The 25,916-nt window shown below is 39.8% G+C and overlaps 2 protein-coding genes across 2 annotated transcripts; both read left to right on the top strand.

The window, feature by feature from the left end:
* Positions 1 to 1,306: 1,306 nt before the first annotated feature.
* On the top strand, positions 1,307 to 13,185 carry LOC139440258 (zinc finger protein 211-like). Its single transcript, XM_071219834.1, has 3 exons — positions 1,307 to 1,571; positions 2,420 to 2,546; positions 9,404 to 13,185. The coding sequence occupies exons 2-3, from the start codon at positions 2,513 to 2,515 to the stop codon at positions 10,636 to 10,638; spliced, it is 1,269 nt and encodes a 422-aa protein (XP_071075935.1). The 5' UTR covers positions 1,307 to 1,571; positions 2,420 to 2,512; the 3' UTR covers positions 10,639 to 13,185.
* A 4,296-nt stretch (positions 13,186 to 17,481) lies between these two features.
* Positions 17,482 to 25,138, top strand: LOC112310202 (zinc finger protein 615). Its single transcript, XM_053915034.2, is given in 7 exon segments — positions 17,482 to 17,857; positions 18,122 to 18,241; positions 23,189 to 23,937; positions 23,939 to 24,451; positions 24,453 to 24,494; positions 24,496 to 24,559; positions 24,642 to 25,138. Coding segments are annotated over 7 exon segments (2,022 nt in total). The 5' UTR covers positions 17,482 to 17,682; the 3' UTR covers positions 25,001 to 25,138.
* The last annotated feature ends 778 nt before the right edge of the window (positions 25,139 to 25,916 follow it).

A 25,916-nucleotide genomic window follows, 5' to 3' on the forward strand; every position in this document is an offset into this window, starting at 1 on the left:
CAAAGGCTTTATTGAAGGAGCAGCCAATAATTCAAAAAGAAAATCTTCCATGTTATAATACATTGCTACTGATAGGTTATGTGGAAACGTAAACTGACCAGCACTGGGGAATGATGAGCCTGTGGATCCTGAGGACTTTAAGAACACACATTCAAAGGAGGGAAAAGAGATTTGATTTAATGGGGAAGATGCTTCATGGACAAGAAGACGATGGAAGGTCTTCTCATGCTAGCAGTTTCCCAACAGTGTCAGGCCATTCCTATGTGCCAGTTACAGGATGCTAGAGATTATGTTCATTTAAACATGATTTCTAAGATTTCTGGGAAGTTTTTAGATTTTTTTCCCCAACTCTTCTATGACATTACTTAAAGGTTTTTTCAAATTTTGCTTTCTATTTCAGTGCCATATTTGCTTTGAATTTAAAATAGGAAAAGCCTTTTACCTAATCATAATTGAATTTGTTTATTGCACATATGCATGCTCATAACTATTTGTAATAGTCATGTGATTTTTAAAACTTACTCAGCTACACATAGGTAAACATTCATTATAAATACATACTTCATTTACCTTAAGTTTGATTTATAAATATGTTTGTAATCTGAACACATTGAGAATGCCTGAAATATCATTTTACCTGATGTCTTAAATATGTCTGTAAAGGACAAATTCTCTTTCACTATGATAAATATAATAGGATTTACACATTAACAATAACAATTAACAATAATTGAACTCAGAATTCAATTCTCCCACTTTAAAAAATTTATCTTAATTGATGTTCAAATTACAACTGAACAATAGAATTCCATTTAATGTTTATATTGTGAATCTTAGTTCTTTTTTCTTTCAAAGGCTCATCCTACAGCCTTGTGTTATATATGTCACATACATATGTGATGGTGTAAGTAGGTCATTTGTGTGAGAACATTTTCCAGACTCTGTAATCCAGACATACCTCTTTTATTATGACTCGTTATACTGGGCTCACAGATAATGTGTTTTTATTAATATGGACTCACGCCCCTTCACCAGGAAAGGATGACAACTTTCATTAGCCATTTTCAAGATGTGACTTGCCTAACCACCTGTCATTCCCCAGCACCCCAAGAGGCGGATCTTGGCCTTTTCTGCTGAAGTGATGTGGGAAAACCTCTGATCACAGCCTTGGAGTCTCAGACCCATATTACCCATAATACCCTGAGAGGGATACCGCCGCGCCTACCCAATGACGGGTCAGAAAAGACATTTCCGTTGGGACGTTCCGACAGAGGCGGGACTTCCGGAATCTTTCTGTGGCGGGCATTTTGCTTCAGCCATAACCCGCTGAAGTTCATGCTCCAAAGCTCCAGATCGCTGGGTGCTGGTGGAGATGCCGGGGCGGGGAAGGCGCCAGAGTCGTGGTCCACACAGCACACACGATAGCAAGCAGCTCGGCGACGCTCCCCGTGTGAGCCGCGCCAGGGCCGGGACAGGGGCGGTGAAGCCGGGGGGCGTCCTCCCTTACCTCCGTTCCCGCCCAGCCTCTCCCCGGGCGTCCTTTGGCGGCCTTGCTGAGACGCCCGGCCGAGGTAAGTGCAAGTCCCCTCACACCTCCCCCACACCGACCCCTCACCCCAGCGAACCCAACATCCAGGTGTACGAATGTCCTGTCGCCCAGGACCCGAAGCCTCCAGGAAGGCTCATTGGAGAGAGTGTTGTGCTTTCTTAGGACACAGCAAATCCAGTGCAGAGTGGACGGAGTTACTCTTATCTAAGTTTCCCGTGATGATCTCGGTGGTGACTGTTGAAGGAAAGATCACAAGGCAGGCAGGGAGGACTTAAGCGCCTCATTCGGGGCTTTGGCGGGCTGTGGGACCCGTTAGGAAACTGGGGTTGTGCTGGATCGCACGGGAACCTGCCAAGCACTGTGTGGATGCCATATGCCTGGCTTTTGGGTGAGTCCAGACGGATACCTGTGCTATGGTGCAGAAAGGTGGCAGAGCTGAGGGAGTGAACCTGGGATTCGAAGATGTGAAGGAGGCAGACATTCCACAATGGTGTGCACAACTAGGAAAGTGTGAAGTGATGGTCCTGGGCCCTGGTGTGAGGGCATAACGGTGACTGTGCTTTGGAGACATGATCTTGGAGACTCAGTGGAGTGTTTGGCAGGAAGGACGGGACCCTGCAGTCATGGGCCATCGCTTAGATGGCATTGATCTGCCATCCCCTGCGACTCCCAAGCAAGCTGCTGCTGCTGCTGAATGTGTGAACAGTAATGAATGGGATTGTGGTGAGAGAGCAGCCAGGCCTGGCATTAGGGCTTGGTGTCCGCACTGAACTGGGGAGCCCTGGAGGAAATTGATCGTGGGGAGGATGTGTAAGGAGTAGGATTGTGGTTTTCAGACAGCCCTCCATTCATTTGTCTCAATTCTGACAGGTTGGTGTGACCTTTGCGGACATTGCCCTATACTTCTCCAGGGAAGAGTGGTGCCTGCTTGATGAAGATCATAGATGCCTGTACCTGGATGTGATGCTGGGCAATTTTGAACTAGTATCCTCACTGGGTAAGACCCTCTCTCTCGCCATGGATAAAGACTAGGCTTTGCCTTTCCTTATGCCTCCTGCTTTCTAGGGGGTGCTCTCTCCTCACATCACTGTAAGCACTGCTTGATTTTCCACTTTGTGAGTAGTTACATATATATTTTTTTAAATATATGTTTTTTTTCTTGTGTGTGTGTGGGAATTGTCTTTTGAACATTTGAGTCTTTTGAACCATTGTATATTTTATACGTTAATTTCTTTTTCACTTATGGTACATGCCTCATTTGCTACACAGATACTGTATTTTTAAAAATTTTTCAGTATTTTTGGCAACCCTGCATTTAACAAGGCTGTTATTGCCAGTGTTTCAGCGGGCTCAGGTGCTGGTTATCAATATTTACTGATGAGTTATTTTTAATTAAGTTATATGGAGTTTTATTTAGACTAAGGTGTTACTTTTTTAATAGCCTGCCATATAGTATTGACATAACTTTATTAGTCACTGGGAAATCAATAAATTTATGATACTTTTCCTGAACTGAACATACATTATCTCCAAGCCATATTTTAATATAGTTAGCCAGTATTTTCTTCCATCCTGAGATTGCTTACTTTTTTTTCTATTATTTTTTGTAGGTGTTACTGATTTCTATTTTTAGTTAGAGGTGAGAGGAGGGAGAAAGTGAGAAACAGCCAAGTGAGAGAGAAAACATTGATCCTGAGCCTCTCTCCCACCCCAGTTGGGGACTGAGCCCCCAACCAAGTCCTCTGACCTTACCAGGAAAACAGGCGACCTTTTGTTTTGCAGGATGACACCCAACCAAATGAGCCGCAATCATCAGGTTTGCTTTTTCATTTCACTATGTTAATAGCTGTTTTTTTGCAAAGAAGCTTTTTCATTTGTTGTAGTCTGGATTGTTTATATTTGCTTTATTGCCCCGTGGTTATTGTCACATTCAGACGATCATTGAAAAGACAAATACAGAGCATTGGATGGTGTGGCGTGGTGAGTTGAGCACAGTCCTGTAAATGGAAAGGTCACCTGTTGGATTCCCAGTCAGGGCACATGCCTGTGTTGCTGTTCAGAGCTCCAGTTGTGGGCATGCCAGAGGCAGCAGATTGATGCTTTTCTCTCATATCGATGTGTCTCCCTTTCTTTTTTCCTCTCTTGTGCTTTCTTGAAAAGAACAAATAAAATCTTTTTTAAAAGTTATATAGATTATAAAAAAAGCAAATCTTTAAAACTTCTTCTCTAGGTTGTCTTGAAGGAATTTAAAGTTTTAGGAGTGACATTTGATTTTCTCATGCAGTTTGGGCTAATTCGTTTCAGTGGTTTCCAGTTTTGTTGTTTTACATGTGAATGTCAATTTTTCCCAGCACCATTTATTAAGGAAACTCTCTTTTCTTTGTTATATGTCTTACATTTTTTGTCAAAGATTAGTTTAATGTCTGTGCCTGTCTTTATTTCTGTGTTGTCTGTTCTGTTATCTATATTTCTGTGTTCATTTTGATACCACACTATTTAGGTGCTTTGGCTTTGTAACAGATTGAAGTCTGGAAGTCCAATGCCGCCAGGTTTGTTCTTGCACAAGATTCCTTGTACTCTTTGAAGTCTTTTGATGTTCTCTGCCTTTCAAAGTTCTTTTTTATGTGTAAAGTGCCATTGGAATTATCATAAAAATTGCATTGCATCTGTAGGCGGATTTGGGTAGTATACACATTTTAATGGTAGTATATTTTAAAATCCAAGAACATCAGCGGTCTTTGCATTTATTTGTCTTCCTTTTTTTTATCACTTTTTTTCTCATATTTAATGTACAGACATTTCAACTGTTTTTTTGTTTGAATTTATTCCTGTGTATTTTATCATTTTTGTTGCTATTATAAAGTTGACTATCTTCTTCATTTCTTTATTTACTTTGTAATACTGACCCAAGGAAGTGTATATTGATTTTAGAATGAGAGGGAGAAGGGGACAGAGAGAAAGAGAGAGAATCATGGATGAGAGAGAAAAATTGCTTGGTTGCCTCCTACATACTCCCCAGCTTTGGACCCAGCCAGCAACCACTTGTGTTCCCTGACCTGGAATCAAACCCACAACCTTTTGTATGTTTTGGACAATGCTCCAACCAATTGAGCCACCTGGCCATGACTCTTCATTTCTTTATCAAAGAATTTATTATTAGTGTGTGGAAATGGAACTGAGTTTTGTATGTTGGTGTTGTATCCTGTAAATTTTCTCAATTTATTTATGTATTTTTACAAATTTTTATTTATTGATTTTAGAGAGAGGAAGAGAGACAGAGAGAGAAACATTGGTCTACAGTTCCACTCATGTATGCCTTCATTGGCTGCCCTGTGCATGTTCCCTGATGGGGAGTAGAACTCACATTCTTGTCTCATTGGGATCATGCTCTTACCAACTCTCCTACCCAGCAGGACTCTGAAGTTGTTTATTAATTTCAGAAGTTTATAGTGGGAATTTGACAGATTTTTAAAAATTATTTTTAGTGAGGGAGAGGGGGAGGGAGGGAGAAAGAGAGGGAGAGAAACATCAGTGTGTGGTTACCTCTTGAGTAACTCCCACTGGTGACCTGGCCCACAACCCATGCATGTGCCCTAACTGGGAATTGAACCAGCGACCTTTCAGTTCACAGGCCAATGCTCAATCCACTTAACTACACCACCCAGAGCAAGATCTTTTCTCTTAAAGTATAAAGAAAACATCAGTATAAACACATCAGTATAAAATTTCTTCTTAAATTGCACTTTATGCATTTTATTCATAAGCTTTGGTATATTGTGTTTCTATTTACTTTGCCTCTGGAGTTTTTCCCCCTCCCCCACATCTAGAGGTTTTTTTAAAGTTGCCTTTTGTTTTTGTTTTTTTTTCTTTTAGCCTTGATTGTTCAGGAGTGTTTTGTTTAATTTCAACATATTTGTTTTTTTCCCCCCAAACATGGTCATGTTATTTTATTGCTTAAAAAATAGTGACTTTCTGCTGCCTAAAAGGAACATTGAATTCCTTGGAGCCAGGCACACAAGGTAATCTGAGTCTGTCTACTGCTCCAATTTCTTTCTTATTGAAATAAAAAAAACTTATCTCATTTTAAACAGTATTTATTTATTTATTTTTAATATATTTTATTGATTATGCTATTACAGTTGTCCCATTTTATCCCCTTTATTCCCCTCTACCCTGCACATCCCCTCCCACCCACATTCCCCCCTCTTTAGTTCATGTCCATGGGTCTTTCATACAAGTTTTTTGGCTTCTACATTTCCTATACTATTCTTAACCTTTAACCTCCCTCGGTCTATTTTCTACCTACCATTTATGCTACTTATTCTCTGTACCTTTTCTCCCTCTTTCCCCCTCCCACTCCCCCACTGATAACCCTCTATGTGATTCTCCATTTCTGTGATTCTGTTCCTGTTCTAGTTGTCTGCTTAGTTTGTTTTTGCTTTTGTTTTAGCTTTAGTTGTTCATAACTGTGAGTTTGTTGTCATCATATTTGGTTTTTTTAAGATTATATTTATTTGTTTTTAGAGAGAGAGGAAGGGAGAGAGAAAGAGAGGGAGAGAAATGCCAATGTTTGTGAGAGATACATTGATTGGTTGCCTCTCGCACGACCCCAAATGGGGACCTGGCTCACAACCCAGGCATGTGCCCTGACTCAGCATGTTTGTGAATAATCAAGCTTTCTTTGATTATTCTTTGACTTTTGAACTAAAATTGATTTCAAGATTCATAGATTGTGATCAACATCAAATAAGAAACTTGATGTGATTTTTTCTGAAAGTTTGAGACTTGATTTTTTGACCTAACATATAATCTACCTGGAGAATGTTTCATGCATGCTTGAGAAGAATGCATCCTTTGCTGCTATTGAATGGAATGTTGTTTTTATATCTATTTGTATTATTTGCTCTAAGCTGTAGTCAATCTTCAATAATTCTTTATTTCTTTTGAATGGGATAATCTACTTGAAGGGTTTTTCAAGGGTTAATATTAAAGTTAATGTTTGGTTTCTTTTTCTGCCTTCAGATCTGATATTATTTACTTAATATATTTGTTTGTTGTGTTGTTTAGTGCATGATACTTAAAATTGTTATCTTGTTGACGAATTGACTTACTTTTCAATTGGCCATGACCTTACTCAATTGTGACAGTTTTTGAAGTGGTCTTTTTGTCCTGATAGAATTTCATCTACAGCTGCTGTGTTTTGGTTTCATTTGCACGGAATATTTTTTATATGTCTTTATTTTCAGCCTGATTGTGTCCTTAAATGTGTACTGTCTCTTGTAAATAGCATATATTGTGTTTCTTCTTAAAAAATCCCTTCAGTGTTCTGTGTCTTTTTAAAAAAGATTTTATTTATTTATTTATTTTTAAAGAAAGATGACGGAAGGGAGAAAGACAGGGAGAGAATCACTGGTCTCTTGCATACACCCCAACCCTCGCAATCTGGCTCTCTACCAGGCATGACCCCTTGCCTGGGAATTCAACCAGTGACTTTGCAGTTTGTGGAAGGATGCCCGACCCACTGAGTCATCCAGTCAGGGCCACTATATGTCTTTTCATTGGAGATTTTATTTAAGGAGCCACTTCTTCATTGGTTTCTTTCTATTGCAGTTTTTTCCTTCGTCTTCCTGTCTTGAGGTCTTCCTTTGTGATTTGATGAGTTTGTATAATGATTTGATTCTTTTCTCTTTTGTATAATTATTACAAACATTTTAGCTGGTTATTTGAAAAAGACTTACATTAAACAATTCATACACTTTACAATTAATTTTATCCTGATAACACCTGCATTGGTTCCAAAAAATTCTACCTTTTGACTCTCTATGACACATCCCTTTATATTTTTTAATGTCACAATTTATATTTTCATTATTGTGCATCTAATAAGGTACAGAATGTTAGCTTTATTATTTTTACTAGCTTTAACTTTAAACTTTAATTATAGTTATATAATGTACATTTCACCAGTCCAGTGCTACAGTATAGTGAATTTAAATTCATTCTCACCTTTACTAGTAAGAATACTACTTCCCTGTGTAATCGAGTTTCTATGTAGTATTTTTTTATTTGATCTTCTAGAAGTTACTTTGGCCTTTTCAGGCATTGATATCTATTTGTTTGGTATTGATTATTGGAAAATTATTATGTTCTCTTGATATTGTCCTTGTTTTTAGTATTTCTTTTAATCCTGTATTGATGTCTGTGCATCTGATGAAGCAGTAACTCCTTTCACTTTTATGGACCCATTCTGGCTACAGAAATAGATTAATCTATATGTGGATTTATGGGTTGGCTGAGTCTGTGTTGTGTTTCAGTCTTGAGACAAGCCCCAGCAGCCTACTCTCCTTGATGCTGAATGAGCTGATGTCAGAATAACAAAAAATGTACTAGTACACAGTTGCTTAGGCAGCATTTCCTTTCAATGACAGTCGAGGATTTTGGAGAGTCTGCAACAAACACGGCTGGGGAAATGCTGATTTTGTGTTCTTCTTAGACTAGATTGTAGACAAAAGGATTTGAGATTCTGTATTTCATTCTGAGAAACTCTGCAGGGACCCCTGATGTGTAAACTGTGGGAAGTTCACAGATGTTGCAGGGGCTTCTTCCATTCTTAAACCAAAAATGTCTATTGTTTTTCACAGAACAGTCCACTGAGTTCAACCTTAGAGCAATTACGGTGATTGCAAAAGGTAACGCTGACCCTTGCTTTTGACTGTAGCTATCTTCAAACGTGTTTGCTAACCCATCTTCTAGTCATCCTTTCTATACGATTCTATGTTTTTTGCACTTTTGCTTTGATGCTTGCCTTTTGATTTGTTTGTTTGCTTGTTCATTGATTTTATAGGGACAAGGAAAAGGAAGGGAGAAAGAGAAAAAAATCACCACTTTGTTGTTTCACTTATTTATGCATTCATTGGTTGCTTCTTATATGTGCCCTGACTGGAGATCTAACCTGCAATGTTGGCGTGTCAGGATGACACACTAACCAACTGAGTCACCTTCAGGACTGATTTTTTTATTAGTCTTAATTGGATTTTTATTCCATTCTTCCATGAGTGATTCTGTGTGTGGATAGCTGTTTACTTGTTCTGAAAGAAGGGAGAATTCTAGTACTTCTTAATCAGCCATCTTCTTAAAGTCAGTCACAAAGATCTTTTTTCTGTGGTATCTTTTGTGCTTTGATGTTCTACCCCACTGCTGGCCACCCACCTCTTCAGTTTTTTCTCTTATAATTTATATCATCTGTAATGGCTCAGTTGGGATTTAAGGGGAAGAATCATTTGTGCAACCCAAAAGAAACGTGATTCCATCCATGGCAGAGTGGACCCACAGGCAATTGTGCCTTGTTGAAGGGCCGTTGGAGAAGGTTTGAGGCATGGGCTTTGCTAAAGTCATAACTAGGGACCTATTTTGTTACCATTGCCAGGCACTCCCCATCCTACTTATTCTTGTTTATTGTTGACACTTTGTCAACTACTCGGTTCTAAGTTACATATTTATGCTCTAGTACAATTGATGTTGATGTGTCTGAGTTCATTCAAATTATTCTACACACCCTTACATCATCAGTTGGAAGGTCCTATAGGAAGCCATTTGTGGAAGAACCACTAGTAGACCCAGTCTCTCTTCCTTGTGTTTCATCCTATACTTGTGTCACCTCCTTGGTGAGGTCACCACCACTGACTGACCTTTGGGGCCAACTAAAGTATAACAGCCATTTCTTCAGTGTCTAACTCACTTGTATTGAAAACGGTTTTAGAAGCATCCCTAGCTGTGACAGATTGCCATGTGTGATGAGGATATTCTTTTTTTATAAGGTCAACATATGTTTCACCAGCATTTCCTTTTATTCAGGTTGCTTTTGTGGAGCAGAAGACGTGGAAGCACCGATTGAACAGAATGTTCCTGTTAGAGTTTCAGAGGCAAAGAATCTCAAGGTAGCTTTGCCTTCCCAGAAGAGCCACCCCTGTGAGAGTTGTGGGCCCGTCTTGAGACATATTTTCCACTTGACTGAGCATCAGGAAACACAACACAGCCAGAAACTGTTGAGGTGTGGGGCATGTGCAAAACAATTTTATTTCAGTACAAAGTGTCACCAGCAACAGGTCTGCCACGTGAGAGAGAAGCCCTTCGTAAGTGATGTGGACAGGATGTTACTCACTAAGGATTGGAATTATAATGTGTCCCAGGAGCTTTTTACCTGTAGGGGGGTTGGATTGGACATCCCTACCAAGTCAGAACAACTCCATCAAGAGGTTACTCACACCAGGGAAAGGCCGGATGAAATCTCGATGTCTCAAGTGATTATTGAACAAAAAAATTATGAAACCCTGAATGAATGTGAAAAAGCCGTTGGATGCAACTACGCATATGTTCAGAAAAAGGGCATTTCTGCTGGAAGAAAGTGGTTTGTGTGCCATGATTGTGGGAAGTATTTTACCGGAATTCCTAGTTTTTGTTATCAGAGAGTTAAGGCTGGGCAAAGGCTATATCAGTGCAATGAATGTGGAAAATCTTTTACTAGGAATCATTCCCATTATGTACATCGGGAAGTTCCTACTGGAGAAGGGCTGTATCAGTGCAGTGAATGTGAGAAATCTTTCATCCGAAAGAATGAACTTCGTTGTCATCAGACAGTACACACTGGTGAAAGGCCCTATCAATGCAGTACATGTGGGAAATGTTTTAAAAGAATCTATAACCTTTATTGTCATCAGAGACTTCACACTGGGGAAAGGCCTTATGAATGCAGTGAATGTGGGAAGTCTTTCACCAGGAACGATTCCCTTCAAATACATCAGAGACTTCACACAGGAGAAAGGCCTTATGAGTGCAGTGAATGTGGGAAATCCTTCATCCAAAACCAACTTCATCGTCACCAGAGAGTTCATACTGGAGAGAAGCCTCATGAGTGCAGTAAATGTGGCAAATCTTTTAGCCGTAGCACTGGCCTCCGTTATCATGAGAGAGTTAACACAGGAGAAAGACCTTATGAGTGCAGTGAATGTGGGAAATCTTTTACCTATAGCACTGGCCTTCGTTATCATCAGAGAGTTCACACAGTACAAAAGCCTTATAAATACAGTTAATGTGTGGCATCTTTTAGCTAAAATTCTAATCTTCCACACATAAGAGCACATGGGGAGAAGGTCTTAAATGTTATGAAATGTAAAGGGATTTTTGTGTGTATGTGTTCAAACTGTAGGGATTTTTTAAAAAGATTTTATTTATTTATTTTTAGAGAGGGGGAAGGAAGGGAGAAAGAGAGAAACATCAATGTGTGGTTGCTTCTCAAGCACCCCCTACCAGACATGTGGCCCAGAACCCAGGCATGTGTCCTGACTGGGAATTGAACAAGCAACCCTTTCGTTTGCAGGTCAGCTCTCAGTCCACTGAGCCACACCAGCCAGTGCTGTAGGCGAACTCTTCAAAGTTCGTTTGAGTGACAAATATCATATGACCAAACATAAACAGTAGGGCACTTCCCCATAAATTTTTTTTCATATAGGAAGAATGTGTGTCCATGATGTACTTTCCTCATTACCCAGGTCTCTTTCCAGATTCATGTCACTGCAAGTTTCTGTGCTGAAGATATTTTACCTGTAGCACCTGTAAGGGTTCCCAGAGATTCATGATTTGTCATTGTAATGTGCTCAGAGAAGGTAACCGTTCTCTGATTTGTGGAAGAAAATTAGGAGTAGCCTAACTTTTGAGGGCTTTATTCCCTCCACTCCTACTAGTTGGCACAGACTTCACTGACTTTTGGCCCAGAGAAAATTGCCTGAGTTCTACTGTCAGCTTGCAGAAGGACAGCCTTTTGGGACATACTTTTCTTTTTTTATAACAGCGATAATTTTTGAGTGTCCAAGTCACCAATACAAGAACTGCCAAGCTAATCTCCATTCATTTGAAAAATAATCAAGGCCTTTTTCCGAAGTTGTCTTTAATCTTGGGTCCTCTGTGTGCGATAGCTTATGCACAGTTTTAGGACCTACAAGCACAAAGACATGAACAACTTTTATGTTGTGTCTCAAGGTATCTCTGTCTCCATGGGGACAGTGTGGTGCAGAAATTAACAGTGGTTTTTTCCAAACTTACATTCCTGCTCATATCCATCTAGGCAAGACAAAAGGCTCTGAAGGCTGAGATTAGGTAAGTCTCAAGAGGTGAAAGAATTTATGTGAAGTACAGCTGTGCTGGAAATGTGGCTATCATAAAATTTTTGTTTCTACAAGTGTATTTTTTATTCATTAGAATTTTAGGGGAAATAAGTGAGGTGAGAAAGATATTGTAAGGTGTGAGCAGAAAAAATTAGAATTGTGGAAAAATAGCTGTGGTATTACATTTTATTGCTTTACTAATCCATTAGTAATTACTTCACTGCTTCAGAGGTTTATCCGGGTCTGTGATACACAGCGGTGAATAAAGAAATGTGATCATAACCGGGTGTGTCCAATAGCTTTATTGAAGGAGTAGCCAAAAATTGAAAGAGAAAAGTTTTTTTCAAAAATTGTTGGGTGGTAGATGATATGGAAACATAAGCTGACAGCACTCAGGAGTGACAGGCATGTGGATCCTGAAAATTTTAAGATCTCTCAGTAAAGGGAGGGTGGAGAGAGGTTTGACTTAGTGTGGAAGATATTTCATGGACAAGAATCACTGTACAGACTTCCCCCGCCACTAGTTCACCGACAGTGTCAGACTGCTCCTGTGATCATGGTGCCAGTTTCAGGGTGCTGGAGATTATGTTCATTTACAGGAGATTGCTATATTTCTGGTATTAAGATTTTCTTTAACTCCTGTATTATATTGCTTCTTTTTAATGTTTTTCAAATTTTGGATTATATTTCAACATCCTTAGACTGATATTTTAAAAAGATTTTATTTATTAATTTTTAGATAGCAGGGAAGGAAAAGAAAAAGAGGGGGAGAGAAATATCAATGTGTGGTTGCCTCTTGTGCAACCCCCTTCTGGGGACCTGGCCTGCAACCCAGGCATGTGCTCTGACTGGGAATCCAGTCAGAAGAAGCTAGGAAAGTTTCAGGGTAGGTGGAATGGGGAAACTGACATAAGAAAATTAAACAAGGCCAAACAGTTTGAGCAACTTACAGTCAGCCGGTAAATCTCAAGAAGTATCTCTCCTAACCAGGGACACTTGAAAGCAAATATTGGGTTGGCCAAAAAGTCTGTTTGGTTTTTTCTACATAATAAAAGATACATTTTTCATTTTCACTAGTAAATTTATAGATTTGGATATTTTGAGTATGTCAGCTATATTCCGCTATTGGCTTCTAGTTGGTAGAGGCCAGGGGTGCTGCTAAACATCTTCCAATGCATAAGATAGCCCTACAGCAAGGAATTATTTGGCCAAAATGTCAATAGTAGGAAGAAACTTCGCAAACCACTTTTGACACATTTGATCAGTCATAGCACCTTCTCCATTCATTGCACAAATCTTTTTTGTTTGTTGTGTTTTTACCTTTATTGAAATAATAAAGCATAATATGTCAAAAATGTTGTGTATCTTCTTCCATCTGCAATATTATAATGGCTGCACAAAAACTCATCAATTGTGATTTTTTTACTGTGCACTGTCACAATACGATCTAACAAAATTGTTTCTAGTGATGTTAAAGACAACTAAACACTACTAGAGCCATTGTACGGAGAAAACTAAACGAAATTTTTGGCCAAACCAATTGTTTATACCTCCCCTTCCCAAAGAAAGAATACATAGCTTACATTTCCCTGGCCTGGGAAAATAGAGAGCAGAGACCCTCAATGACATTGGTGGGCAACAAACCCAAGGATAAAGTCAGAGGAACAAATAACAAAAACTCCATTAAAAGTCCGACAGACACAAGATAAAACAATATAGCAGACCAAAGAATAATCCCAAATTCCCATGTGTGCTCATTTTAGTACATCAGTGTACCAAAAATGCACCTGGAAAGCTGATGAATATTCTGCTGAAACCCTCCCCTAAACTCACCCACCGAAGAGATAAAAAAGACTCAGGGCTGGCTCATTCAAGAGTTCGCCCCATGCCCCTTTTGAGCTCAAGTAAAATATTTTCCTTCTAAAGGTCCCACTAGACTTAACAGCCAGGGATAGTGGGCCGCGGCAGCTCGACTATCTCCACGTCCTGACTCCAATGCCTTCTTTTTCTTGATTTCCCAGTGAGCTAACAGCAGCCCCTCCTTGGCTCATTTCTTTCCTCTTAAGTTTTTAGGAAACGGAACCAGAGCAACACTAGGCTCTCTCCTGTTACTTCTTTTACCCTAAGTCCTTTGTTTCACTCTCCCCAGCTTTCACAAACACTTGCAATGGGACTTGTGTTTTGAAATCTTTCCTACACAATGTCAAGAACCCACACTCTATAGGCTGGCCTGAGGCAGACAGGGGTCTGGTTACACTACTTGTGGGTGTCCCTCTACCAAAAGTATTGTGTCTCTTCCTAGAAGTGCCTCCTCCTCTGCTATACAGACACCTGAACTAATTGTCCTTTTGGAAACTTTTTTTTTTTTTAATGTATATGTAAAGTGGAGACTATACCTCACAGCTCTAGCATTTCTCTCCCTAGCCTGCTGAAAGCAACTTAGGTTGCAACATGTTTGCATCGTGAAGCTCTGAAAATTTACCCACTTTGGTTTTTTGCAAGAGTCGAAGTGCCAGAAAATGGGATAACTTAATAGATTCTCACCCTTTCTCCATCCCCAGGTACTGGCCCCAAAGCCTCAGCTCTGTTTTCTGCATGGCCCTCAGGTGTCCCAACGTGGCGGCCCCCATGGTGGCACCGCGAGATGGGCACGGACATACCGCTAATGAATACCAAAAAGCGTTTGCTTCATTTCTTCAAAAGACTAAGATCCTCGTCGGCTGCCGTAGGCCAAGAGGCGGACTGCGCAGAAGTGGAAGCGGTTCGCGCAACTGTAACGTTTGTGCTCTCCCTGTGGGTCTGGGGCGGGGCGTGGGTGAGTCAGGTCAGTGTGTAGTTTTGTCTCCAGAAGTTTTTCGTTACAGCGGAAGTTTTGTTTCTCACAGGGTGACGTGTGGACGAGGTGTAGTGTGGAGCGTGGAATCATCATTGGGGTATGAGGGGGAGGGTAAAAGGTGTTAGGTGCCGGGTGGAGCTAGTTAAGGGGAACCAGACCTGTCTGTCTGTGGTTGGTGTGTCCTGGGGGTCCGTGCACTGATTAAGAGCCTGTAGAGATAACGTCCTTTTCCCGACCGTCAGCGTGTGGGGTTCTGCAGGTCATCCCAGTTGTAGGGGTGCACGTGGCACTTAGGACGATCGCGGTGTCAGGTTCAGATTGGGGGTTTAATACACCTCTCAGTGATGTTAGGGCTGGCGTGGGTGGTCATCGCATTGGGATGTCTGGCCCTGATTAACGATTAATAAAAAGGTGAGGAGTGTCTTTGATGCAGAGAGGCTTGTGATGGTGAATTTTGGAGGCGTGAGATCCTAGTGTTTGATTTAACTTGACCTCGGCTGCTTGCTGGGACAGAAGGTGTTAGGTACCAGGGTACCATTTCCAGACCATGTTTTTAAACCTTTAATTCCGGAAATTTACTTACTAGAGACCCAGGGCCTAAACCAGCAAGGCCCCTTTGTCCTGTATCTTCTATGGCACCTTTCTCGTTCCAAAGACAGAATTGGGTCGTCGTAACACCGACCTTTTTGGTCGGCAATGTCGAAAATGTTTATCTTTCAGAAAATGTTTCCCAACACTTGCACTCACCTCTATATGCAGCAGCGGATTCTGTTGCTTATTTGGCTGACACACATTCATAACATTTTTCTTCGGTAACGGAATCTCCATTTTATTTGCTATTCATTACTCTGGCAAAGTGACCCCTATTCCAGTGTGTTACTAAGGTCTGGTTTGTCTTAATCAACTGTGGTCGTTTCAGGTTCCATTGCTAGGGATTTAATTACTACGAAATGAGCTTAGGGATGTGATGCAGTTCTAGCCAGCTGTATAAGTGAAAAAATCTGTTACTCATTTCTGGGAGAGAATTTTCTCTTTTAAATGTATAATTTTTTAAGTATCAGGAGGAGCAGTTTACCACTCGAAAAATATGCCTTTTTTCGATATTGTTTATTTTAGGCTGGTTAATTTAAAGAAACTGTAGCCCTGGGAGGAGCTCTGAAAGCCTAGTAGAAGTTATCCCTTGTGAAGGACATTTACATCTGTAAGGATAATCTCATCTGTGAGGGTGATTTCTTCACTATACCACACCAGCTGTAATAAATATCCGTGTAGGACGCAGGATTCACAGCTGCATAACAACCTGCTTTTCCTGGTAGCCTCCCCTAGTGGACTTTTCACTACCACCATCTTTTGACTTTAAGTGAAGGTAGTATTTTAGGTAATGGTACAACTATTTTAGCCTGTTACTCTATTTTCCAGGGTTGCTTACATGTACCCAGGAGGTATATATATTATTAATTTTTAACTGTTTTTCCCCTGTTAATGTGTGTTATATCAGTTTAATTATTATTAAACCCACCAAACAGAAGGAAAAGGAGAAGAAGGAAAAATTCTGCAACTACATGTCATTTCCCTCAACTTTTTCTTTTCTTTTTTTTTTTTTTTCAATCACTTCTCTTAAACTCCACAGAATAAAGGAACACTTTCACCACATTTAGAACCTAAGGCTTTGTTGGCCTGAAGGATGAATACTTGCAGGAGAGCAAGCAATACTTGCAATGGACACCAGCAGTACCGTGGGAATTGTGATCAGGAGCACTGTATCATCAGGTCTCAGAGAAAATGCACCACTCATTGAATATTCTCCTCAACCCATAGGTTTGACTCCCAAGTGTGGAGGAGAAAGGGGCCAACTCAGGGGAGCTCTTACAAACAAAGAAGCTGAAAGTAACCATATAGAATGATTTGAAATTACAACTTTTTTACTGAAAGGTAGCCATGGAATACATTCTGTACTAAACAAGTATCTTCCTTGACAAAGGTCAGTCTCTACCTTAACTGAGGCTGTCCATTGTCTTTTTGCATCTAGGATAGCATACTTTTGGAATGTCAGGGTAATTTCCTTTTTTCCACACCCCTCAGGGCACAAGCTCCCAGCAGAGCCACAGAACCCCTCATTGTTATTATTATTGTGTTGTTAACTGTTAGTTCTATACCTGCTTATGTAAACCAAGTATGTTATTATTCATTTTACTTTTTATTGAGTCCCAGAGATTTCCCCAGTTTGCTTTCTCCACCTCCCTAATCTATCACCAATGGATTTTTGTAACCCCCAATGTCTTCTTTGATTCTAATGTATAAAGTGCAAAACTGCCAATATCTAGAACATTTTCTCAATCCCTTATTATTTTGCTTCCCAGCAATTAGCATCATTTTGGCTCAAATAAACTCATAATTCTCTATGGGTTTGGACATTTATTTCTTTTTTAAAACGATTTTACTTTATTTTTAGAGAGTGGGGAAGGGGGTAGAAAGAGAGGGAGAGAAACAAGAATGTGTGGTTGCTTCTTGTGTGCCCCCTACTGGAGACCTGGCCCACAGCCCAGGCGTGTGCCCTGACTGAGAATCAAACCAGTGTCCCTTTGGTTCACAGGCCAACACTTAATCCACTGAGCCACACCAGCCAGGACAGGTTTGGACTTTTCTTATGTCAATACCAGTCACAGTAGAGTTGTTTGAAGCATGAAGAAGTTGCAGGATTGGGTATCAGCATTTCTGGGGACACACTTGACTGAAGACAAATTTCTTCCTTATTTTTTTATTTTTATCTTTTTAAAGACAGATTTCTTAACAAATCTAGAGCACACCCAGAACATTCCAAAACAGCCTACCTTTGCCAGCTTATTCTAGTGAACAGAAGAAAATGCTTCAGGCTCAGGTGACTTTGGGTTTATTTCATCCTTTTCTATCTCTATGAATGGATTTGTAGAGGCCTGTAAAAAATTACAGGCCTTTCTGTTAATCTGAAAAGTATATTTGTTTTTTACCTCATACATGAATGTGGTGATTCTAGTTTAACAAGAACATTGAACTTCTTCATATTATAGAAGCTTCTAATTGTATGAATGCTTGAATGATTGCCCAGTTACTTTTGCCCTACAGGATAGGGCAAAGTGTTAGAATCTAACACTTCTGTCATGTCATCTAAAGCACATCATGCCATTAACAGCACGGTACTATTACAAGAATCCCCGACATACCACGATGTGGCCGTGGACTTCACCTGGGAGGAGTGGCAGCTCCTGGACTCTGACCAGAACGCCCTGTACAGGGATGTGATGTTGGAGAACTACAGCAACCTGGTATCAATGGGTAAGGACAGCTCCCTGGTGTTACTCAGATGGTACCCTGTTAGTGTTTTTTGTGGGTTTTTTTGTTTGTTTGTTTGTTTTACCTCAGCTGCTTACCTCTTCAGAATAACTATAGTTTTCTGAAATGGTAGAATCTCATTTCCTTACCTTGCCCTTGATAAGAGGGTATGATGAATGTCCCCTCTTCTGAGAGAAAAGTCTTTGTGTTGCAGACGTGAAACCTATTCATTCTCTGAAATGAATGACAGACCTCATCCCAGTTCAGTCTTCTGTCATTTTTCACAACCGGGGTATCAAGCCAGCAAACCAGACATGCTCTTCAGGTTGGAACGAGGGGAAGAACCAAGGACAGTACAAGAAGAACTGCACCATGTAGTCTGCCCAGGTGAGGGGGTGAGAACTAGCAAGGTGGGCGGCTGGGAAGTCACATTCTAGTCAGAGACGGAGTCAGAGCTGTGACAGTGAATGAGGAAACTCAAACCACCCTCCACATATGAGAACCCCTTTTCTTTGTAGAAGTTTAAAGGAAAACATACCCCTTTTACCTACCTCTGGGACCTGGTCTGTAACCCAGGAATGTAGCCCTGACTGGGAATCAAACCAGGGACCCTTTGGTTCACAGGCCAGCACTCAATCCACTGAGCCACATCAGCCAGGGTTTCACATCATATTTTTAATAGTTTTATATTTAATTCACATACCATATACTTTACCCATTTAAATTATATAGTTAATTGGGTTTTAGTGTATTCATATAGTTGTACAACCATCACCAAAATCAATTTTGAAAAATTTTATATATGCAAATTTTCATTGTGGCCTTTATTCCTATAACTTTGCAGTAAGTTTCCAAATTGGAAAGAGTGAATTCTCCAGCTCTGTTCTCTTTTAAAACAGTTATGACTTCTAGCCCTGGCTGGTAAGGCTCTGTTGGTTAGAGCATTGTCCCAAAACCAAAAGGTTGTGGGTTCAATTCCTGGTCAGAGCACATACCTAGGTTACGGGTTTGATCTTCAGTCCTGGCACAGGCAGCCCCTGTCTAGATGGGCAAGATCCCTGGTCTGGTCACCAATCTCCAGTCAGGGTGCAAATGGAAGGCAACCAGTTGATGCTTCTTTTTCTCCCTTTCTATTTCTCTAAAAAATGAAAAAAAAATCCTCAGGTAAAGATTAAAAAGAAGACAATTTTGACTTCTGGATACTTTAATTTTCATTTGAATTTTAGAGTCAGCTTGTGAATTTCTGGGGGCAAAAAAACAGCTTGGGTTTTGATAGTGATTACATGCCTATCTTAAACATATTATACATCCTCATCCAGGGTCATTGGATTTTTTTCTAATTCAGTCTTTAATATATTCCAACAGTATAAGTTTCAGAATAAAAGTTTTACTCTTCCTTTCCTTATATTTCTTCCTAAATATGATTTTTTATTATGTAGTAAATGGAATTGATTTCTTGATTATATCTTCTGATTATTGCTAGGATATAAAAATAAAATTGATTACTTTCCCATCCTATTCTAATATCACTTAGTCCCAGGTAACCAACTTTTTCTGTCATGTGAAATTCGAGTTTCAGTGATCTTTGCGTTATGCTGTGATTTTTTTTTTTTAAGATTTTATTCATTCATTTTTAGGGAGAGGAAAAGGGAGGGAGAGAGACAGAGACAAACACTGATATGAGAGAGATATCTATCTGTTGCTTCTGCCTTGACCAGGGACTGAACCTGCAATCCAGGCTCATGCTTTGACTGGGAATCGAACCAGCAACCTTTAACTTCGTGGAATGACACCCAACCAAGGGAGCAACACCTTGTCAGGGCTATGCTGTCATCTTGATTTGAAAGTTTCTCTCCTCTTCCTAAACATTCTTTAATGTCCTGCCATTGTCTCCTGCAATTGATAAGACTGCTACATTTAGTAAAACTTTCATCCCAATTACCTAATATTTTTGAAGCTAAGAGAAATACAAAAAAGGAAAAAAGTTAACCTTGTTCCTACTCTTCACAGTACTTTTGTTCTCAGTAGAAATACTGTATAATCAGCCCTGGCTGACAGGTGGATTGTGTGCTGACCTGTGAACCAAAGAGTCACCAGTTCGATTCCTGGTATAGGGCACTTGCCTGGTATAGGGCACCAGTAGGGGGCATGTGAGAGGCAACCACACATTGATGTTTCCCTCCCTCTCTTTCTGCCTCCCTTCCCCTCTGTCCAAAAATAAATAAAATCTTAAAAAAAAAGAAATACTACATAATCAATAATAAATATGCATCTTAGGGTAAAATTGCTATAAGGAAAATTGATGCAGCCAATGGAACAGTGGGTGTTTGTCCCAGAACTGCACTCTCAGGAGTGGGAATGGCTTTTTGATAAAGTGCCTCTGAGCACATAGTGAGGGATGTGAGTCACCTCCCTAGAGTTTTCCAAATGTGAGACCATGGAAGTTGAAAGAGCTAAATCTGGAATGTGTTTGAGGAACTTCTAGCACATGTGTCTGGATAGACTGTAATGAGCAAAAGGGAAAATGACAGGAGATGAGGCAATGGATGGTAGGTGGAGTTCTGAGATTTAGGTCACACATTGCCTACCAAGACCATTTAAGACTATGCTTTCCTTCCAAAGGAGTTGAGAAATCAGTGGAGACTTTTTGAGTGGAGGAATGGCATTATTTAACTCATTTTAGAAATAGACCACTTTGCCTACAATGTAGAAAGTAGACATTATCATGGAGGGGGATGTTATACTCAAGGTTATACTCAAGGTTACCATACATGACCCTATAACAATACAGATTAAAATGATCAAAGATAAAAGATGCATATGAAAAAATTCAGGAGTGACATGAAAAATGCTAAATCGCTTGACCTAATCTGGTGAGCCTTTGAAAAGGTCTAAAGAGACAAGAAGCAGAAATAGCAGAGGTACTGTCCTGTCAGCCTTAAGCAAACTGCCATGTTGAGAGGGTCACCTGTCAGGAAACAGCGTGCTGACTGTGGGAGCAGAGGGCCTCAGTCCCACGAGCACAGGAACTGAGTTCCTCCCACAACCAGTGCGCTTGGACAAGTCCCCAGCATCCAATGAGACCACAGCCCTGGCTGACTTCATGCAGTCTTGAGTCCCTGAGAAAAGGACCCAGTTAGGCTCTGCTTGTGCTCCTAACCCATGGAAATGGATAACAAATGTTTATTGTCTTTAAAAAAATTGCCAAATTTTTCCACCAATGATGTTTGCCAACATGTGTGAAGGATTTCCAACTGGAGAAGCTGACCCAGCTAGTGTCTCTAGCCCCCTAAAATCAAAAGGTTACAGTGCTGTCCAGAGCCTCAGGCACAAGAAGCAGGCATCAGCTACAAATCACATCATTCATATAAACTGTCTGGTATGGCCTAAGACCTCAGACATAAAGAGACACTTCTATCAGGCCGGATATTCCTGGGAATGAGAGGTTATCTTTCAGTAACCAGTCAGGACCCATCCTGTCTTTGAATGTGCAGGGATGGTGTGACCCACAGCTGCTACGTTAACATTTTACTGCATGTTGTCCATTCTCCTCTATGTAGAAACATAGGACCACATGAGCGCTGGACAGCCAGAGCATTAGTTGAAGTCTTGATTACAGAAGCTTTTGTCTACATTTGAGATTAGTGCTTCAGGAGAGTACTTTTCATCCAAAGGAGTACTGACTTCCAAAACTATACATACCTTCTCCTTTTATTCTACATGTTTTGAAACACAGTGTCATTTAGTATTCTTTATTTACCCTTTTTTGAAGAAGTTTTATATGTTGATGGGATTCACACTGTTATTTTCAAATAAGACTTTTTAAAAAATTTCTATATTCAATCAGTTTCTTATTATTTGTACTTGAATATGTAAATTATTACCTTAAACTTTGTTTCACAATGCACTCTAGATTTTCCCCTTATTCTGGACTTCAGTAATCCTCATTTCCTTAACCAGCATTCCACGAACCCAGTGGCTCAAGCCACATGATTCCTGGAGTAATCCTGAGTCCTCTTTCATTAACCTCTTCCTGCTTCTGCCATTGAGTCCATCAGAGAACTTTGTCTTGTCTTTAAAAACACAGTGGGGCAAAAGTAGATTTACAGTTCATATGGAAATGAACCAATAAATAATAATACAAGAATAAACTTGATGTTTCATGTACTCACAACTGTAAACCTACTTTTGCCCCACCCCATACATCCTGATTTCCTTCACCTCTTAAACTCCATTGCTCCTTTAACATATTTCACAGACTGATTACCTTTATTACTTTGTTTCAGGTGTATATACCTAAAACTACACAACCTGGGTGCCCCACAAATTTAGTCAATTCTGATACTATCTACGTAGAAATAGTGATAGACCTACAAGTTAAGAGATCAATCCCATAAGACTGCCCTCACTTCAGATGTCAGTCACAAGTCCAGATTGTCACCTGTGCTTCTGATGAAACTATAAGTGAGATTTTCACGAGCCTCTCCTTTGGTCAGTTAATGTGCTAGAGAAGCTCACAGAACTCAGAGAAATACATATGTTTACTAGTTTATTTTAAAGAATATTATAAAGGATATTGATGAATAGGTACATAAGGGAAGGTCTGAAGGATTCTTGTATATAGGAGCTTCTGTCCCCATGGAATTGTGGCAAACCACCCACCAAGCACAAAGATGTGTTCACTAACCCGGAAGGTGATAAAATCTGGTTAAGAGTTTGTATAGAGCTTTAATCTCTAGGTCTTCCCACCTTTCTTAGAGGTCAGTAGGTGGAGCTGAAAGTCCAACCTTCTATTCAGTTGGTCTTTCTGGTGACTAGGTCTATCCTGAAACTATATAGGAACTCTTTGCTGAGTCACCTGGCCAGTGTGGGTCAGTTGGTTTCAGCATGGTTCCATAGAATAAAATGTCATGGGATCAATTCTGGGTAAGGAAACATGCCTCAGTTGCAGGCTTAGATCCTGGTCTGGGCACATATGGTAGGGAACAGATTGACGTTACTCCCAAATCAATTTCTTCCTCTCTTTCTCTCCCCCTTTTCCTGCCCCCTCCCTCTCTCTCTCTCTGGAACCAATAAATAGCTTCTTGGGTAATTATTAAAAAAAAGTTTTTTAATGAATAACAAAAGATACTTTTGTCACTTAGAAAATTACAAAGGTTTTACAAGTTCAATGTCAAGAACTGTGGATGAAGACCAAAAATATTTCTTATTGTACAACACATAGGATTGTTACTAAATACTTACTTCACGTGAAGACATTTTGTAAAAACAGTTTTATTTCAAACTAATATTAGGAGAGATTACAGAATAATTTACTGTTCTTTTCTTTCCTAGAACTCAGGAAAATTGATGATTCTCTGCAGTGTCACTTGCAAAGTCAGAGTGTTCAGAAGAGGGTAGAACAATGCTGTGAACATAATATGTTTGTACATATTGTTAATCAGAGTGAAGGTCATTTTCTATTAAAGCAAAAATTTGATATGTTTGAGATACATGAAAAACCTTTAAAATCAAATTTAAGTTTTGAGAAACGAAGCAGAGGCTATAACTTAAAAAACTGTGTTGAGTTGAATGGAGATGGGTCATCCATTCTGCATGCTAACCCTGAACGATTATACACTGAAATTAAATTGCCTGTCAGTACCCAACCCATCATACATAAGTCTGTGGTCATTCAGCAACAGAGAAATCACAATGTGGGGAAAGTCCAAGTATGCATTGAATGTGGGAAAGGGTTCATCAAGATATCTGAGCTCACTGATCATCAGAGAGTTCCTACTAGAGAGAAACCTCATGGATGCAGTCTGTGTGGGAAAGCCTTCCCCAGGAAGTCCAATCTCACTAAACATCAGAGAATTCTTCCAAGACTGAAACAGTATGAATGCACTGAATGTGACAAAACTTTCCTCAAGACATCACGGTTGAATATACATCAGAAAATTCACTTGGAAGAGAAACCTTATTTGTGTAGTGAATGTGGGAAAGCATTCATCAAAAAATGTTGGCTCATTTACCATCAGCGAACTCATACAGGAGAGAAACCCTATGGATGCAGTCTATGTGGGAAGACCTTCTCTACAAAGTTTAGTCTTAACTACCCATAAGAAAACTCATACAGGAGAGAAATCTTATGTATGCAATGATTGTGGAAAAGGCTTTTTAATGAAGCATGGCCTCATCTTACATCAGTGAACTCATACTGGAGAGAAACCCTACATATGTAATGAGTGTGGGAAAGACTTTACCTGGAAGAACATTCTCATCAGACATTGGCAAACACATACAGGAGAAAAGCCCTATGTATGTAGTGTGCGTAGAAAAAGCTTCACCATGAAGACTGATCTAACTGTACATCAGCGAACTCATACTGGAGATAAACCCTATACATGTAATAAGTGTGGGAAAGGCTTCCCCTGGATGAGTCCTCTCATCAGACATCAGTGAGCACATACAGGAGAGAAGCCCTACGTATGTAGTGTATGTGGAAAAGGCTTCAGCGTGAAGGGTGATCTAACTGTACATCAACAAACTCATATTTCCCAGAAACCATATATATATAATGAATGTGGAAAAGGGTTCACTAAGAAAAATAAACTCAACTGTACATCAACGGACTCATACAGGAGAGAAGCCTTATATATTGTAGTGAATGTGGGAAAGGCTTCACCATGAAGAGTCATCTCAGTATACATCAACACAGTCATATGGGAACAAAACCCTTAACAGACAATGAAGTGGCAAAGGCTAAACTTGATAAAGCATGCTTATTACACACCTGTGGATTCACATGCTGATAAACCATATATATGCAACAAATATGGAAAGGGCTTCCACATGAAGAATAGCTATACAACAACCTCATCTACCAGAGAAGCTGCACAAATGCTGTGCTGTGGTGAAGGCTTTAGGAAGAAGACATGCCTCATACAACATCAGATATTTCACTCAGCAAAGACTTCTCTTATATGTTTTACGTGTTGTGATAGTGGGAAATTTGCATTGTGCAAAAATGGTCTTATTAGCCATCAGAGAATTCACATGGGAGAGAAACCCTATGAATGTAATAAATGTGAGAAAGCCTTCACTCTGAGGTCAAGATTCAATGTTCATCAAAGAAACATATATATAGAAGAGAGGTGCAGCTAGTGGGGGATTGTTTTGCCCACTTATCAATCCTTGTTAAGAGAATTCACAGGTAATCATTTTGGGGAAAGTCTGTTGACCGTTGTAGGCCCTCAAGATAATATAGGGTTGGCGAAAAAGTTCATTTGGTTTTAAAGTGAAAATAGACTCATTTTTCATTTTCACCAACTTTTTTTTGGACATTGTATTCACTGTTTTGTTCCATACTACCTTATGCCATCTTTCAGGCAGCTTCATAATTCCATCTTCTCAAATCTTTTTTTTTTTTTTTGAACAAAGAACTCTTTCAGGTACTTTATGCAGTCTTCAGGGAACTGAAAATTTTTTTCCATTAAGAGAATTTTGTAAAGTCTGAAATAAATGGAAATCTGAGTAGATTTCCATTTTATTTGCAGTGTCTGATGAATATAGTGGATGAATCAGAACTTCCCAGCCAAGCTGTAACAGTTTTTGCCTGGTCATCAAAGAAACACGTAGTCTTGCATTATTCTGATGGAAGATTATGTGTTTCCTGTTGACTAATTCTGGACACCTTTCGTCAAGTGGTGCTTTCAGTTGGTCTAAAGGGTTTTCAGAAAGGAGCTCATAGTGAGGACTCCCTTCCAATCCCACCATATATACAACATCACCTTCTTTGGATGAAGACAGGCCTTTGGTGTGGTTGGTGGTGGTACGTTTCACTTGCCCCACCATCTCTTCCATTCCATGTTGTAAAGTATCCACTTTTCATCCCAGTCACAATTTGTTTTAAAAATGGAACATTCTGGTTACATTTAAGTAGAGAATTGCATGTAGAAATACTGTCAAGAAGAGTTTTTTTGCTTATGTGGAATCCAAACATCAAAGCAATTAACATAACTAAGTTGGTGCAAATGATTTTCAACATTTGATTTGGAAATTTTGAGTATGTTGGCTGTCT

Source organism: Desmodus rotundus, chromosome 12, assembly GCF_022682495.2.
Source record: "Desmodus rotundus isolate HL8 chromosome 12, HLdesRot8A.1, whole genome shotgun sequence".
NCBI lineage: Eukaryota > Metazoa > Chordata > Mammalia > Chiroptera > Phyllostomidae > Desmodus > Desmodus rotundus.

Bases quoted from the DNA above. Each gene is read 5' to 3' on its own strand.
- LOC139440258 (XM_071219834.1), top strand. From the start codon at position 2,513: ATGCTGGGCAATTTTGAACTAGTATCCTCACTGG. The intron at 2,547-9,403 runs GTAAGACCCTCT...CCTTTTATTCAG, and splicing joins TGAACTAGTATCCTCACTGG to GTTGCTTTTGTGGAGCAGAA.